Source organism: Entelurus aequoreus, linkage group LG10 (assembly GCF_033978785.1).
Source record: "Entelurus aequoreus isolate RoL-2023_Sb linkage group LG10, RoL_Eaeq_v1.1, whole genome shotgun sequence".
Taxonomy (NCBI): Eukaryota; Metazoa; Chordata; class Actinopteri; order Syngnathiformes; family Syngnathidae; genus Entelurus; species Entelurus aequoreus.
This window is the reverse complement of record NC_084740.1, coordinates 39,547,455-39,566,224: the sequence shown is the minus strand read 5'-3', so window position 1 is coordinate 39,566,224 and position 18,770 is coordinate 39,547,455. Positions and strand designations below refer to the sequence as shown.

The 18,770-nt window shown below is 39.9% G+C and overlaps 1 protein-coding gene across 3 annotated transcripts in view; it reads right to left on the bottom strand.

Annotated features, from left to right (window-relative positions):
* Positions 1 to 542: 542 nt before the first annotated feature.
* eif4h (eukaryotic translation initiation factor 4h) overlaps positions 543 to 18,770 on the bottom strand; it is a 34,565-nt gene continuing 16,337 nt past the window's right edge. The window contains exons 2-8 of one of the 3 annotated variants that reach the window (XM_062060839.1): positions 13,663 to 13,850; positions 11,445 to 11,509; positions 11,269 to 11,371; positions 9,407 to 9,481; positions 8,961 to 9,128; positions 1,780 to 1,895; positions 543 to 936 (exon numbers count right to left, since the gene is read on the bottom strand). In XM_062060839.1, coding sequence (XP_061916823.1) covers positions 934 to 936; positions 1,780 to 1,895; positions 8,961 to 9,128; positions 9,407 to 9,481; positions 11,269 to 11,371; positions 11,445 to 11,509; positions 13,663 to 13,850 — 718 coding nt within the window. In that variant the 3' untranslated portion in view covers positions 543 to 933. The other 2 variants (XM_062060840.1, XM_062060838.1) reach the window with 2 other exon arrangements.

Genomic DNA, 18,770 nt, shown 5'->3' with positions numbered 1-18,770 from the left:
GGTCTGCAACATTTTCCATTTATGAATGTACAACTGTTTGTTTATGTAAAACTGTTTATTTTGTTAAACATTGACCGAAGAAATAATAAACTAAAAATAAACTAACTAATTTATGTACCTGATTTACAATTTTGCTGGCAATTTCATTAAGTAAAAATGTAGTGTTTGAAATTCAGTAAAGAAATACTCGTTGCTTTGAAATTCACTCACGTGACTGAAAACTTGACACCTCATTGGCTGTTCCTGGGACAGGCTCGATTTCTTCGGGCTTAATTTACTGGTTTTGAAGCAACGAATATTTCTGCATTGAATTTGATCAAACTGAATAATTAAACGCACACATTGTTATTCAACAAATACATCAGCATAATTTGATGGGGAAAAAGAAACAGTTCTCAAAATTTAAACGCAAATTTAAAAAAAAACTTTTGTCATAAAGACATAAATTAACCTCCATAGGCTTCCCCTTTTTTAGTTGTAATGTTATCAAATGCTCCCAGGCCGCAGTTTGGGTGTCAAGAAAAGCACAACAAGAAACAATCTAACCATCAAAAGTTTGATGTGCGATGATTCCATTTTATTGCCATAATTGTCACAAAGAATAAAAGAAAATATTTAAAACAGCTGTTTTATTTCTTTTGTACACAGTAAGAAAGATTCTGCAACACATGACACAAGAATCAGAACGATGACAGACAGGCCAGGTCCAAAAGACCAGATAGATACAGAGCCAGGTCTGGACCAGGACCACGTCCCGACTGTCAGGGTCCAAGGCGGAAAAAGTAAAAAAAAACAAAAAACAAAAGAAAAAGTGATCGTTTGTGTCCTCTAAAAGGTCACAATAACAATTTGGACTCGTCTTTCGTCCTCGTGGTCCACACTGAAACGAACGCTTTCTGCCCTTCCGCCGTCTGCTCGCCTGCCGTAAACGAGTCACTGGGATGGGGGGAAAAAAAAAAACACAGAATGACAACATTGTAGATTGACTTTCTTCTCTCCCGCCATCCTGCCACCGTCTGGCAGGAAACGAGTCGATGTTAAGTAGCGTGGACGAAAAGATGGGAGGAGTGACAGCGAAATGGAAGGAGGGAAAAGACGAGAGCGCAGATTATAGGTAAGTCTGGTGCTGTGACGTGGCGTGTAGTAGCGCCACCTACTGGCGAAAGTGTTCTTCAGTGTGGACCAATCAGAGAACATTTTGTATTAAAATCAGAGATTTAATAGAGATAGCGTAGCATATGGACTAGCTTTTGCTGCCTCCCGTCAGACTGATTGTACTCAGGAGTGCCCCCTGTGGCTATAAGAAGAGCATCAGTGGGAGGAGCCAATAAAGCGCGCTGATATCTACGATGAGCAAAAGTAGCAACATTTGTTCATCTTTAAAGATTAGGGGGGGGGGGGGGGTTCTGTTTAATGACTACCGCACTTTAACGTCTTCCAATGACAAGTGGGGGGAGCGGAGGGACCAGGTGTGACATCACAGTAAGCTGACGTGGGGGCGGGGCTGAGAAACCCAAACATGCATTGACAAGATGCCCGTTGAGTGCTTATTATTCTAAGAATAAATAATATACTCCAACTGCGAGGAAGAAGAAGAAAGAGAAAGAGGAAAAAAAGGGGGTAAGGAACGCGACGCTGCGTGGCGTTCCAACTCGTCTTTCGCATATATCTTTCTTCGTGTTCAAATTCACTATCACAAACGTCCAGGCCCCACCCCCCCTCCCCCCAAACCGGCCGCGGCGGCCTTCGTCAGTCTTAGGGTTTTTCTTGGGGAATCACCTCCACTCGCGGCTTGGCGCCGCCAAAGATGGCGGAGTTGGGGTTGGCGACCTGGTTGAGTGGCTCGGAGACGGTCCGAGGCTTCAGCTGCAGGCGAGGCCGCTGCGCCCGCTCCTCTGCAACGAGAAACGCAAAACAAAAACGTTGCACCTTGGGAGGAGATGGGGATGATTACATCAGGGGTGTCCAAACGCACGCCTTTTGGATATTTTTCATTTTTAAAACCAATACAATATTTACAGTATGAAACCATTAGGGCTTCCCTCTAATTTTGGCGAGTGTTAAAAGGTCCCGGGGACCCAAAAGGGTCTGTCAATAAAATGTTAACAAGTCATACAGCTGTATATTATTTTTCTTATTTTAATTTCAACGCGAAAATATCCACACATCAACTTTTGATCCAAAGTTAATTTTTTGGTCCTTTTTATGTATTATTGTTCCCCCCCAAAAAATGTGAAAAGTGGAATATTTGATGTGAAGTAATTGGAGCCTTAAATATGTCAATATTTCATAACAACATTGCTTTTCATTCATTATTATATTTTGAACAATGAGTTTAAAAAAATCACTCTCGGGGATCCAAAAGGCCCATCCATCCATCCATTTTCTACCGCTTGTCCCTTTTGGGGTCGCGGGGGGTGCTGGAGCCTATCTCAGCTGCATTCGGGCCCCCATTCATAAAAGTGTTAGAGGTCATATCATGATTTTTTTCCCCCCCTACATTTTAAACACTTTCTTGTTGTCTACACAGGGACCCCGGGCCCACTCAAATATGTACACGGAATCAGTCATCTTACTCGTGATTTGAATCATATTCAATAATTATATATAACCTTACAGTTTACAACCTTGTCAAATGATATCAAAGCACATGGTAATCACAAATATTATTCATTTAACACAAACATTAGGCTTAGGTCAGACTGATTAGAAAAATAAATACTAATCATAAGAGACTCATAAATAACTGACAAAAATAAATGTACGTACAATTATGTTGTACTTTTAAGTTATGAACTAAACTTTCAATAAAATTAAAGCGCAGATAAAAACTTTAGTCATATTTTTTTGCGCTTAAGAAACTTCTATGACTTTCACGCCAGACTTCTTCTGTTTGTTTGATATTGTCATTCCTGCCACAAGTGGTGGAAATGTGTATTACAACCATACGGACCACAGCTGAGAAACAGGAACTTTTTGGCGGCCCTCTAAGGGGCGCTCGGTTAAGAAACACTGGTCTACATGACATGAACTGGTGGTTCTTTGGTAAAAATGTTGCAAATATTATGTTTTTATGGCCGCTTTCTGATGCAGCGTTTTAAGGGCGGGTTTATTTACGTGACTCCACTTCGACCGCATCTTCTCCCCGCCCACTCTGTTATAGTTTTTAGATATAAGTGAGAACTATACGCTACTTTGCATTAGCAACGACAACATGTGCTCGTACGAGCCAGTCTGCCCCACAACAAGATAGAGGACAAAAGGACCTTAATGACTACAGCAGGGGTTCTAAACCTTTTTCATCTTGGGGCCCACTCCAATAATACTGAATTAGTAATCTTACTCTTGACTTAAATCATATTTAATAATTATGTCTAACCTACTTACAGTTTAACAGGATGATCATTTTTAAATTATATGAAAGCATGTGTTAATCACAAAAATTATTATCAAGACTTCGGTCAGGCTGTTTAAAAAATAAATACTAATCAAATATACTGCAAAAGAAAGGACTTATAAAAACTGGCTTAAAATAAATGAACTGTACATACAATTACACAGTGCTAAAATAAATAAATTTGAACTGAATTAATAAATAATAATAGCATATACGTTTCTTAAATAAACTGTCAACAAATTAAAGGCCTACTGAAATGAATTTTTTTTATTTCAACGGGAATAGCAGATCCATTCTATGTGTCATACTTGATCATTTCGCGATATTGCCATATTTTTGCTGAAAGGATTTAGTAGAGAAAATCGACGATAAAGTTCGCAACTTTTGCTCGCTGATAAAAAAAAACTTGCCCCTACCGGAAGTAGCGTGATGTCACAAACGGTAGTGCTGCTCACAATTCCCCGTTGTTTACAATGGAGCGAGAGATATTAGGAGCGAGAAATTGACGATTACCCCATTAATTTGAGCGAGGATGAAAGATTTGTGGATGAGGAACGTTAGAGTGACGGACTAGAATGCAGTTCAAGAGATATCTTTTTTCGCTCTGACCGTAACTTAGGTACAAGCTGGCTCATTGGAATCCACACACTCTCCTTTTTCTATTGTGGATCACGGATTTGTATTTTAAACCACCTCGGATACTATATCCTATTGAAAATGAGAGTCGAGAAGGCGAAATGGACATTAACAGTGACTTTTATCTCCACGACAATACATTGACGAAGCTCTTTAGCATGAGCTAACGTGATAGCATCTGTCTCAAATGCAGATAGAAACAAAATAAATAAATTCCTGACTGGAAGGATAGACAGAAGATCAACAATACTACTATCAGGAGACACCGAACCAAACACTGGACATGTAAATACACGGTTAATGTGTATTCGACGCCTGTCGAAGCCTAGCAATGCTGTTGCTAACGACGCTAACTTAACAACGGGACCTCGTCAGATAAAAACATGAGCGCTCCACCTACGCCAGCCAGCCCTCTTCTGCTCATCAACACCCGTGATCACCTGCGTTCCAGCGATCGACGATGCGGTCGGCGGCCCGGAGACGTAGGAAGTCAAGGTGAGTTCGCCGCTAGCGCGTCTGCTATCCAACAAAGTCCTCCTTGTTATGTTGCTACAGCCAGCCGCATACACCGATCCCACCTACAACGTTCTTCTTTGCAGCCTCTATTGTTCATTAAACAAATTGCAAAAGATTCACCAACACAGATGTCCAGAATACTGTGGAATTTTGTCGAAGAAAACAGAGCTCTGTGTATTGTGTCCAAAAGGATCCAAACACTTCCGTGGACCTCGCGACGTCACGCGCATACGTCATCCTCCAAAGGCGTTTTGAACCGGAAGTTCCCCGGGAAATTTAAAATTGCACTTTATAAGTTAACCCGGCCATATTGGCATGTGTTGCAATGTTAAGATTTCATCATTGATATATAAACTATCAGACTGCGTGGTCGGTAGTAGTGGCTTTCAGTAGGCCTTTAAAGTGCAAATGAAAATACAGCATCACTTTAGTCATAATTTGTGCGCTTAAGAAACTTCTCCATGACTTTAGCTTCAGAATTCTTCTGTTTGTTTGGGATTGCCATTACTGTCTCAAGTGGTGGAAAAGCGTACTACAATTGAGTACCACTGCGGCCCCACATCGACCACAGCTGAGAAAGATATTTTTTTGGCGGCCCAACAAGAAACACTGGACAACAGCACGGACTATAATGGCGGACGCGCGCAAGGCACTCTGGGTATATTTATACCATAGATCAAGGGTGTCCAAACTTTTTCCACTGAGGGCCGCACACTGAAAAATCAAAGCACGCGGGGGCCATTTTGATATTTTTTTATTTTAAAAACCAATACAATATATGTATAAAAAATATACATTTAGGCCTCCACTCAAGCTTGATCCCAGGGACCCCAAAGGGTTTTGGTAAAAAAAATATTATAAATGTGTCATTATTCAGTATTATTATTTTTCAAGTTTTAAATCCATAGAGCAGGGGTCACCAACGCGGTGCCCGCGGGCACCAGGTAGCCCGTAAGGACCAGATGAGTAGCCCGCTGGCCTGTTCTAAAAATAGCTCAAATAGCAGCACTTACCAGTGAGCTGCCTCTATTTTTTAAATTGTATTTATTTACTAGCAAGCTGGTCTTGCTTTGCTCGACATTTTTAATTCTAAGAGAGACAAAACTCAAATAGAATTTGAAAATCCAAGAAAATATTTTAAAGACTTGGTCTTCACTAACTGACAAAGAAACAGATAACAGATTTGGTGTCCAGTTCAAAGTGTGACATGATTTATTTAAAAATGTGAGAGTTGACTTTTGTATTTTACATGAGTTATTTGTACAAACATGGTGCAAAGTAATTCATGATTTGTTAAAAAATGTGAGTGGCTAGCTAGTTAAAATGGGATATTGTGATTTCACAAGACTGTCTTAGAAGTGATCATTTGAAAATGTTCAATTTGAAAAATGTGCACTTAGAGAAAATATACACTACCGTTCAAAAGTTTGGGGTCACATTGAAATGTCCTTATTTTTTAAGGAAAAGCACTGTACTTTTCAATGAAGATAACTTTAAACTAGTCTTAACTTTAAAGAAATACACTCTATACATTGCTAATGTGGTAAATGACTATTCTAGCTGCAAATGTCTGGTTTTTGGTGCAATATCTACATAGGTGTATAGAGGCCCATTACCAGCAACTATCACTCCAGTGTTCTAATGGTACAATGTGTTTGCTCATTGGCTCAGAAGGCTAATTGATGATTAGAAAACCCTTGTGCAATCATGTTCACACATCTGAAAACAGTTTAGCTCGTCACAGAAGCTACAAAACTGACCTTCCTTTGAGCAGATTGAGTTTCTGGAGCATCACATTTGTGGGGTCAATTAAACGCTCAGAATGGCCAGAAAAAGAGAACTTTCATCTGAAACTCGACAGTCTATTCTTGTTCTTAGAAATGAAGGCCATTCCACAAAATTGTTTGGGTGACCCCAAACTTTTGAACGGTAGTGTAAATATAAAGTGTTGCATATTGATATTTATCTGTTTCTATATATATTTATTGTGAGAAATCATTAAGATGATCAGCATTTCCACAAAGATAAATATCATTAATTATCAATAATAACAGAGTTAAAGGTAAATTGAGCAAATTGGCTATTTCTGGCAATTTATTTAAGTGTGTATCAAACTGGTAGCCCTTCGCATTAATCAGTACCCAAGAAGTAGCTCTTGGTTTCAAAAAGGTTGGTGACCCTTGCCATAGATCAACATTAGGTCTATCTGTCAATATAACGTTTTTAAAGATTTAAGTCGTATGCTCTTTTTGTCAAAGAAAACCCTGTTTTTTTATGAAAAAAAAACACAATATGCAATATTTTCACCCAATAAAATTGTTAAGTGGAACATTTGAGATTATATAATAATTGGAGCCTTAAAAAGGTAAATAACTCAAAGCACCATTGATTGATTCATTATTATATTTTGAGCGATGACACTTAAAAACAAATCACACTAAAATGATTGGGGAACCAAAAGGGTCCTACTCATCAAAGTGTTAAAAAATAAATTATAATTTTTTTTTACAGTTTACTTGTAACACAATAATCTCGAGATCAACTTCAGATCTATCCGTCAATTATAAGTTGTATTGTTGTTTATGTTTTTTGTTTGTTCCTTTTAGGCCCTTCTTTAAAAAAAAAAAAAACAGCTAAATTTTTTATATGGCAAACACAAAATATGCAACATTTTCCCCAAAAAATATCTCAAAGTGGAATATTTAATGTGACGTAATTGGAGCCTTGGATAGGTCAATAATTCATAATAACATTGATGTTGATTCATTATTATTTTTTAAAGAAAGAAACAGCCTGCATGGCAGCTTTGTGTTATTAGAGTAAACATTGCAACATTTTCTTGTTACATTTCACCTGTTTGCTCTTTCATACCACTTTTTATGTTTTTAATTTTTTTAATCGTATTTTAAAATGGGCCGTTAAAAAATGACCTGCGGGCCGCAAATGGCCCCCGGGCCGCACTTTGGACGCCCCTGCTATAGATGTACCAATTTGTGACGTCACCAATTGTTCAAATTCCAAACATCTGATTTGGCAGGTGTACGAAGGAAAGCAAGATTGTTTTACAAATATATCCGCAATGCCTCCGCGGTTCGATTTTACATTTTGGGGATTCATGCAGACCCAACCGCAGATACCAATAGGTAAGAAAAGCTGTTTTTGCTTAAGGGGCCCCTTTCAAAACAAGTCATATATCAAACTGTTTTTTTATTTTTTACTTTAAACGCTTACATTTCTAGATCTATCTGCTGATTATAAGTACAGATGTCCGATAATATCGGTCTGCCGATATTATCGGCCGATAAATGCGTTAAAATGTAATATCGGAAATTATCGGTATCGTTTTTTTTATTATCAGTATCGTTTTTTGTTGTTGTTTTTTTATTAAATCCACATAAAAAACACAAGATACACTTACAATTAGTGCACCAACCCAAAAAACCTCCCTCCCCCATTTACACTCATTCACACAAAAGGGTTGTTATTAATATTCTGGTTCCTACATTATATATCAATATATATCAATACAGTCTGCAAGGGATACAGTCCGTAAGCACACATGATTGTGCGTGCTGTTGGTCCACTAATAATACTAACCTTTAACAGTTAATTTTACAAATTTTCATTAATTACTAGTTTCTATGTAACTGTTTTTATATTGTTTTACTTTCTTTTTTATTCAACAAAATGTTTTTAATTTATTTATCTTATTTTGTTTGATTCATTTTTTTAAAAAGTACCTTATCTTCACCATACCTGGTTGTCCAAATTAGGCATCAATCAATCATCAATCAATGTTTATTTATATAGCCCTAAATCACAAGTGTCTCAAAGGGCACAACGACATCCTCGGTACAGAGCCCACATACGGGCAAGGAAAACTCACCCCAGTGGGACGTCAATGTGAATGACTATGAGAAACCTTGGAGAGGACCGCATATGTGGGTAACCCCCCCCCTCTAGGCATAATAATGTGTTAATTCCACGACTGTATATATCGGTTGATATCGGTATCGGTTGATATCGGTATCGGTAATTAAAGAGTTGAACAATATCGGCATATCGGATATCGGCAAAAAGCCATTATCGGACATCCCTAATTATAAGTTATTATTTTTTGAGCAATGACAATTTTAAAGCCAAAAAAACTGCCTGCATGGCAGCTTTGTATTAGTGTAGTGCAAAACTCCCTTAAAAGAGAGATTATTAATCTCAATGGGACTTTCTTTACTGAGTAAATAAAGTAAAAAAAAAAAGAGTCAATATAGCAACATTTTTCTTGTTTTCTTGAACTCTTTTAGTCCACTTTTTATGTTTTTTCTCTTTTGGTAGTAGCATTTTTAACTTTTAAAACATTAGCTGTGGGCAGCACTTCGGACACCCCTGGATGAGACAAAAGAAAGACAGGTACCTTCAGACGGCTCCCTAAAATCTGTCATTGCTCCACGGGGCGGCGGGCCCTCTCTGAAGCGACCCATGGAGCTGCCGCCCTCGCCTGGCCCCGCCCCCCTTCTGTCACCGGGACGACTGCTGCCGCCTCCACGACTCCGCCCTCCCATGTAGTCGTCCTCTCGGAAGGCTGCAAACAGACAGCGGGTCAGGCAGTGAGACCGGCTGCAGTGAAAAGAATGATGGACGCAGCCGGGTCAAAGGTCGTGACCACCTGAATGACAACACTAGGAAATGCACCTTCATTCCCCCACCCTAGTCCGCGCACTTTGATGTTTGGTCACGTTCACGCAGCGTGACATGTCCCCAACCCCCCCTCCACATGTGTCACTTCATGCCTAAACATGATAGAAGCGTCCTGTCATCTGATTGGCTGATGACCAGCAGCCCTTTTGATTTGGTCCGCACCTCCACCCGATTGATCGAAGAAGTCCTCGCGACCGTCACGTCCTCCTCGGGCGCCGCCTCGGAAACCTCCTCGGCCTGCAGACAACACGGGAGTTTGAGACTGAGAGGGGAGGAGTTTGAGGTTCAAAGAGGGAGCGGAAGCACGTGGTGAGGAGTTTAGCAAGTGGAAAGATCACTCGGAGGAGTCGAAGGAGGAGCTGAAGAGCAGAAGAGGCGGAGGAGCCCGTTGCGTGTTAGTAGTGCGTCAGCCAATCAGACGTTAGGACACTTGCCGCAGGTTACGGCCTTCACCAAGTGGCAAGAAAAAAACCTCTGAGGAAAGTGAACGCAGCGAAAAAGCTAACTACAACTACACAAAGTAACATTATTGTAGCAAAACTGTTTGCAAATGCGTATCTCAATCTGTGCGTCTGTAATCCCACTGATGTGTCCGTGTACCAACTTGTGTGTCTGTATCTCAATCTGTGTGTAATCAGATTTGTGTGTGTTTTAATTTTTGTGTCCTATAAAAAAATCTATATTTTGATGTCTGTTAGGGTTGTTCCGATACCAATATTTTGGTACCGGTACCAAAATGTATTTCGATACTTTTTGGTACTTTTCGAAAAAAGGGGAGCACAAAAAAATGGCATTATTGGCTTTATTTTAACAAAAAATCTTACGGTACATTAAAAATATTGCAATCGAAGAACAATTTTGTCCTTAAATAAAATAGTGAACATACTAGACAACTTGTCTTTTAGTAGTAAGTAAGCAAACAAAGGCTCCTAATTTGTCTGCTGACGTATGCACTAACATATTGTGTAATATATTTACCTATTATTTTGTCAAAATTATAAACGACCAGCTGTAAAAATTGATTATTAATCCACTTTTTCATTTACTGTTAATATCTAGTTATTTTCCGTTTCAACATGTATAAGCAGTGTTTCCCACACATTCATTTATTTGTGTCGGCCCGCCACGAAAGAATTATGTCCGCCACAAATATATTTTTCGACTTTTTTTTTTTTTTTGTCCTGTCCAGCTTCTCAGGCAAATCATATAGTTGATGTAGATGCCCGTATAGGCTGTTCAGATTTACTTTACAAAAGAGAAGTGTAGGATACTTCTCTTGTTGCCTTATTTGTATTTGACCACTACTGTTTTCTGTTTATTTGTTACTGACTGTGGCAGGACACCTCTGCCTCTGTTTCACTTTATGTTGCTGGTAAATAATATGGTTGTAGTAGTAGGCTAAAGTTAAATTATTTAGTATGCACTAATTAAAGGGGCAGAGCTTTAAGAGACATTTTAGCTTTTATATTTTATAAGATATATTTTTTGTAAGAACCACAATTAATAAATATATTTCAGTGAATAACTTATTGTTCAAATTTGTATATAAATATGTACATAAAGTGTTGTAATTATATTGTAAAATGGATGGATGGATGGACGTTTACAACAAAACTGTTATTATTAATTAGTAAGTATACATTTTTTGAGCCTTTAATCATGCAAATTACTCGATGATGTCATGGTGACCACGCCCATAGCCACGCCCTCAATGCCACAGGTATCTTGGCAGTTAATGGGAAACACTGATAAAGATACACACACACACACACACACACACACACACACACACACACACACACACACACACACACACACGCACACGCACACACGCACACGCACACACACAGTACTCAGACACAGTACTCAGACACGTGACAACAGGGTTAGACGCATATTTTGATTTAGGCATTTGCAAATAGTTTTGCTGCGACAATACTTGACAACATGGATTTCCCTGGCGATGTGATGAAAATAAAGAGTGACATCACAAACGCCTTCTTGGTTTGTTCTTGTATTTGTACCTCGGCCCTCGTCTTTAGGGAAGCCAAAGCCAGCTCCTCCTCCTCCTCGCGGTTGTCTCCGTCCCTCTGCGATGTCCACCCGCAGAAATTTGTCGTCTAACTCCTGCGGGGTCAGATGTGGTGACCGTCACACACCTCGAACACACCTCAGACATGAAGAAACTGAGGGTACTCACAGCGCCGTCGTATGCTAACGCCTCTTTAAGAGAGTCCAGATCATCAAACTCCACGTAGCAAAAACCTGCAACAGTTCAAAAACAACATGTCAGGGAGGACACAGTATTGTACACAACGAAGGGGTGGAACGGTTCACTAAATCCACGGCTCGGATCTTAACACGGTTTGTGGTCACGGTTTTTGGTTTGGTCCAGTGTACATTGTTGTTCTTTTTATAACACCTCAGAATACTATATACCCAAAAAATTCACAATTAACATTTTTTGATCAATTGTCATGTGTAGTTACAAAGCTGCTAACATTTAGTGCTTGCAATTAGGGATGGGTACCGAATCCGGTACTGTTTTGGCACCGACCGAATCACGCCGGTCCATCAATTCACGTGATATCCGATGGTGCCATGTTACGGTACGTGGGTTCATGTGACTTCCCGCCTGGTTGTTCGGACTTTGGCACTTGGGGATCATTCCAGTAGCACTGTTGCATTTTTCAATGCCAACAAAGAAATTGACTCAAAATTAAGGCTCCACATTCCCCAAAAATGCGCTAGCTTGATGCTAATATACATTGGCTTTGCTAGTGACACGCTACTGATTAGCATTAGCTATTTTACATGTGTTCATGAAGACGACAGCTAAGAAGCACGTTACAATCAAAACAGCTGGTGCGTGATAAGTATAATACTTACAGTATTAACACTATTTTGGGCGCAACAAAAGACTGGACAGCAAAGACTGAACTGATTTGCCAACTATAAACTATACACCACTGCTATCTAACGTCTTGAACTTGCAACTGTAATTGAGACTCAGAAATGTCACAATAGCAGAGTATAATCTGCTTATTTTTAAATGTTGCAATACATTTTTTTTAATTTTATTCTCTGTATTTGTCAGATCCTGTTACGGCCCTGACTGTGTGCGTGCGTGTGTTGATTTAATAATAATAATAATAGATTTTATTTGTAAAAAGCACTTTACATTGAGTAAACAACCTCAAAGTGCTACAGTGTATTAAAATAAAAAGATAATAAAAAATAGATAAAAATAAAAACTAGAACAGCCAAATAGATAAAACTAGTATGCATACACTACCGTTCAAAAGTTTGGGGTCACCCAAACAATTTTGTGGAATAGCCTTCATTTCTAAGAACAACAATAGACTGTCGAGTTTCAGATGAAAGTTCTCTTTTTCTGGCCATTTTGAGCATTTAATTGACCCCACAAATGTGATGCTCCAGAAACTCAATCTGCTCAAAGGAAGGTCAGTTTTGTAGCTTCTGTAACGAGCTAAACTGTTTTCAGATGTGTGAACATGATTGCACAAGGGTTTTCTAATCATCAATTAGCCTTCTGAACCAATGAGCAAACACATTGTACCATTAGAACACTGGAGTGATAGTTGCTGGAAATGGGCCTCTATACACCTATGTAGATATTGCACCAAAAACCAGACATTTGCAGCTAGAATAGTCATTTACCACATTAGCAATGTATAGAGTGTATTTCTTTAAAGTTAAGACTAGTTTAAAGTTATCTTCATTGAAAAGTACAGTGCTTTGCCTTCAAAAATAAGGACATTTCAATGTGACCCCAAACTTTTGAACGGTAGTGTATGTCCAGCAAAAATGTCTACCCGGCACCCACAATGCATTGCGAAATCACATGCCCTTTCGAGCCCTATTTAGCACGATGGATAGCCGTTAGTCCTGCTAGCAGGACTCCAGGGAGATATGCAAAACGGCATGTTGTGCAGGCACCCGCACCACACCGGTCGCCGTTTAATAACAGCTGTGCTGTCTTTTGAGGAGGCTCAACAACTGCTGCTTCTCCTGTAATTGTTATTATCCGAACGACACAGGTGCTCTGAATTGTGTCAGGTTTGAATATTTACCATAAAGGGGCGGCATGGCGTAGTGGGTAGAGCGGCCTTGCCAGAAACCTGAGGGTTGCAGGTTCGCTCCCCGCCTCTTACCATCCAAAAATCGCTGCCGTTGTGTCCTTGGGCAGGACACTTCACCCTTGCCCCCGGTGCCGCTCACACCGGAGAATGAATGATGAATGAATGATTTGTAAAAATGAATGATGGGTTCTCACTTCTCTGTGAAGCGCTTTGAGTGTCTAGAAAAGCGCTATATAAATCTAATCCATTATTATTATTATTATTATAAACCGTTCCATCCCTAATACCAGGCTATAATATAGAACGCCTTCTGACCTTTAAACTTGTCCGTGTCTTTGTCACGCACGAGGCGCACGCTGCGAATACTGAGGTCCTTGAAGATCTTGTCGATGTCGCCCTGCACTATGTGGAGGGGCAGGTTGCCCACGTAGGCGGTGTAGGGCGGCTCTGTCGGAAGCTCCTTCATCCTTCTGCCGCCTGCGGGGCCGCCGCTGCCGCCGCGCCTGATGGGGGAACAAAGCATCATGGCAGGTGAGGCAATCCACCATATGAACTGACGTGGCAAGAAATGCGAATAAACAGTTTTCCTGCTTAGAACTGAGATCCGGATTCTCTGGGATGGTGTTTTACCTTACATATGCGCTCGGCATTTGGTGCTATTAATCATAAAATGCTGTAAAGATGTTCTTTTTGCCGATCTCGATGGAAGGTCCCGGAAGGACAACTGACTTAAAATTTTTTTAAAAAACATACAAACGAATGAATACTTAAAGGCCTACTGAAAGCCACTACTACCGACCACGCAGTCTGATAGTTTATATATCAATGATGAAATCTTAACATTGAAACACATGCCAATACGGCCGGGTTAACTTATAAAGTGCAATTTTTAAAATTCCCGGCACACTTCCGGTTGAAAAACTCCTTTGGATATGATTTATGCGCGTGACGTCACAAAATCCACGGAAGTGGTTGTACCCCATCTGACCCGATACAAAAACCTCTTGTTTTCTTCGACAAAATTCCACAGTATTCTGGACATCTGTGTTGGTGAATCTTGTGCAATGTGTTTAATGAACAATGGAGGCTGCAAAGAAGAACGTTGTAGGTGGGATCGATCGGTGTATTAGCGGCTAAGTACAATACTTACAGCAACACAACAAGGACTACTTACTACGCCTAGCCGATGCTTGCCGCCAAACCCACGGATGAAGTCCTTCATCGCGCCGTCGATCGCTAGAACGCAGGTGAGCACAGCTGTTGATGGGAAGATGAGGGCTGGCTGGCGTAGGTGGAGCGCGAATGTTTTTATCATAGTTCTGTGAGGTCCGGTTGCTAAGTTGCTAAATTAGCCTTAGCGTCGTTAGCAACAGCATTGTTAAGCCTTACCAGGCTGAGAATTTTTAACCGTGTAGTTACATGTACATGGTTTAATAGTATTGTTGGTCTTCTGTCTATCCTTCCAGTCAGGGGTTTATTTCTTTTGTTTCTATCTTCATTTGAGAACAATGCTATCACGTTAGCTCAGTAGCTAAGCGTGTCACCGATGTATTGTCGTGGAGATAAAATTCACTTTAAATGTCCATTTCGCGTGCTCGACTCTCATTTTCAAGAGGATATAGTATCCGAGGTGGTTTAAAATACAAATCCGTGATCCACAATAGAAAAAGGAGAGAGTGTGGAATCCAATTAGCCAGCTTGTACCTAAGTTACGGTCAGAGCGAAAAAAGATACGTCCATCACTGCCTCTCTAGTCCTTCACTCTCACGTTCCTCATCTACAAATCTTTCATCCTCGCTCAAATTAATGGGGTAATCGTTGCTTTGTCGCTCCGAATCGCTCTCGCTCCATTGTAAACAATGGGGAATTGTGAGGAATACTAGCTCCTGTGACGTCACGCTACTTCCGGTAGAGGCAAGGCTTTTTTTTTTATCAGCGAGCAAAAGTTGCGAACTTTATCGTCGATTTTCTCTACTAAATCCTTTCAGCAAAAATATGGCAATATCGCGAAATGATCAAGTATGACACATAGAATGGATCTGCTATTCCCGTTTAAATAAAAAAAATTCATTTCAGTAGGCCTTTAAAATCAAGTCAAAAACATAGCACCCTTGCTCACTCGATAGTACATTCATGCAAAGACAAGTTAGAAGAAAAGTCAATCAATTAATTTGATTGTTCCGCCCACCAGCTGATGAGCACACAAAAAGCCCACACTTGGTTGGTAAAACAAGTCTACATAGTAAAACAGACAGAATTTAAAAAAATGTAAATATAAAAATCAAAATCTGCACAAAAAAATTAAACACTACAATACGGTGCAGAGCAATTATGTACACCGAACTGAACTGAAAACCGTGGTAAGATCTCAACCTTGGGTTTCGTGAACCGTTCGACCCTACTTCTTCTACAAACAAAAAAGTGCCTTTGCATTTTTTTGGGGAAGTTTCGAATCTATTTTACATTTGATTGTATAAAAAGAGACATTTCTCTCTACAGCACTCATTCAGTATGTTTCCATGCACTGAATTAGTCTGATTTCTAGGGGTCTGACGATTTGCTTTAACAATTTGATTCAGAATGTGGTTGCCAATACGATTCAGGGAGTTGAAATCGCTTCAGTAACTTTAAAGCAAAAAAAATATATAAATAGTGGATACTTGACTGCAGGTGAAGTTTCCTATATTCCTGTAAATTATTTTGAGGGAATTATGTATGAATGAATTATAGATACAAACAGGCATGTAAACAACAACTAATAGTCAATGCGTTCAAATCTTATTTGAATAAAGTGCAACCAACACTTTAGATTGAATTAATAAGAGGAAAACCTTTCTACTCTTATTTTCATGATTGAAGAAATGTTCAATTTAAGTAGTTACCAACATTTTAACAGTAGATTAACCTGCTACATTTGCTTTTTGTTCTCAACATAAAATAATACAATATTACCGTACATTCCGGACTATAAGCCGCTACTTTTTCTTAAACTTTGAACCCTGTAGTTTTATTTATGGATATTTTTCCCTGCTGATGGCCAGCTATAAAGTAAATAGTTTAAAACAAGCAAACAAACACACTGAATAGGTGTGTTATTGTTTGTGCTATGGCGCCATCTTTTGGATGAGTTCACTCACTGCAGAAGTTGCAGTGGCTGCATAGCTCTTCTGTTTAGACTTTTGTTTAAACCTACCGGAAGTACAGTTTCCGTTTGGTCTTCTAGCTGTCCCATGTGTGATGTCTGTCAGAGGGCTTTTCTGCACATTTTTATGTGCTATGGTAATCTAATGATGCCAGGGTCGTTAGCATTAGCTACTATGCTAACAGGTTTACGAGTGTCTTTGTTAGTATCATTACCTTACAATGACATTCTTTTTGTATTATTTCAGATTTGTAAATTCACCAAAACGTCACTGTGGAGTTATTGAGTCCGTTTAGCTGATTGGAGAGCTAGCTTCCGCAGCTAGTGGGTCCATGATGATGACTTCTGTTTTGTTTGATCAGCCGTTTACAGACACCATTTGAAAACAATTAAAGGCCTACTGAAAGCCACTACTACCGACCACGCAGTCTGATAGTTTATATATCAATGATGAAATCTTAACATTGCAACACATGCCAATACGGCCGGGTTAACTTATAAAGTGCAATTTTAAATTTCCCGCTAAACTTCCGGTTGAAAACTCCTTTGGATGATGACGTATGCGCGTGACGTAGCCAGTGAAACAGAGGTATGGCTCCCCCATTGAAGCCAATAGGCTTCAATAGGGACTGCAGATGGAAATTAGCTATTTAGCTATAATCTGGTACAGAACATATCTGTCTTTGAGCTTAATGTTTCTGTACATTGTCCCTTCAAATAAAGACTAAACTAAATACAAAATAGCTCTGTTTTCATCTCATTATTCCACAGTATTCTGGACATCTGTGTTGGTGAATCTGTTGCAATTTGTTCATTGCATTATGGAGAAAGAAGCTGAGCAAGCAAAGAAGAAAGTTGTCGGTGCGAAGCGGAGTATTTTGCGAGGGAAGTCAGCAACACAACACAGCCGGTGTTTCATTGTTTACATTCCCGAAAGATGCAGTCAAGATCGAAGAACTCGGACAACAGAGACTCTTACCAGGAGGACTTTGACTTCGATACACAGATGCCTGTAGAGAACTGGGACAACACAGACTCTTACCAGGATTACTTTGATTTGGATACACAGACGCAGACGCGGTACCGTGAGTATGCAGCTGCGCTTCCAACATTTGATCGCTTGCCCGTACGTGCGTGTCACGTACGTAACTTTGGTTAAATATATAAGCTTTATGAACCTTGGGTTAGGTGAAAGGTCCTTTGGGCTGAGTGAGTGTGTGTGTTGTGCAGGTGTTTGAATTGTATTGGCGGGTTATATGGACGGGAGCTAGTAGCTAGGAGCTAGCATAATAAACACCTAGGTGTTTTTATGCGGGATTAATTTGTGGCATATTAAATATAAGCCTTGTTGTGTTGTGGCTAATAGAGTATATATATGTCTTGTGTTTATTTACTGTTGTAGTCATTCCCAGCTGAATATCAGGTCCCACCCGCGCGCTTCCAAACATTTGATCGCTTGCCCGTACGTGCGTGTCACGTACGTAACTTTGGTTAAATATATAAGCTTTATGAACCTTGGGTTAGGTGAAAGGTCCTTTGGGCTGAGTGAGTGTGTGTGTTGTGCAGGTGTTTGAATTGTATTGGCGGGTTATATGGATGGGAGCTAGTAGCTAGGAGCTAGGAGCTAGCATAATAAACACCTAGGTGTTTTTATGCGGGATTAATTTGTGGCATATTAAATATAAGCCTGGTTGTGTTGTGGCTAATAGAGTATATATATGTCTTGTGTTTATTTACTGTTGTAGTCATTACCAGCTGAATATCAGGTCCCACCCACGCGCTTCCAAACATTTGATCGCTTGCCCGTACGTGCGTGTCACGTACGTAACTTTGGTTAAATATATAAGCTTTATGAACCTTGGGTTAGGTGAACGGTCCTTTGGGCTGAGTGAGTGTGTGTGTTGTGCAGGTGTTTGAATTGTATTGGCGGGTTATACGGACGGGAGCTAGTAGCTAGGAGCTAGCATAATAAACACCTAGGTGTTTTTATGCGGGATTAATTTGTGGCATATTAAATATAAGCCTGGTTGTGTTGTGGCTAATAGAGTATATATATGTCTTGTGTTTATTTACTGTTGTAGTCATTCCCAGCTGAATATCAGGTCACCCCGGCTCTCACAGCATCTTCCCTATCTGAATCGCTTCCACTCCCCACTAGTCCTTCACTTGCACTTTCCTCATCCACAAATCTTTCATCCTGGCTCAAATTAATGGGGAAATCGTCGCTTTCTCGGCCCGAATCGCTCTCACTTCTGGCCGCCATCACTGTAAACAATAGGGA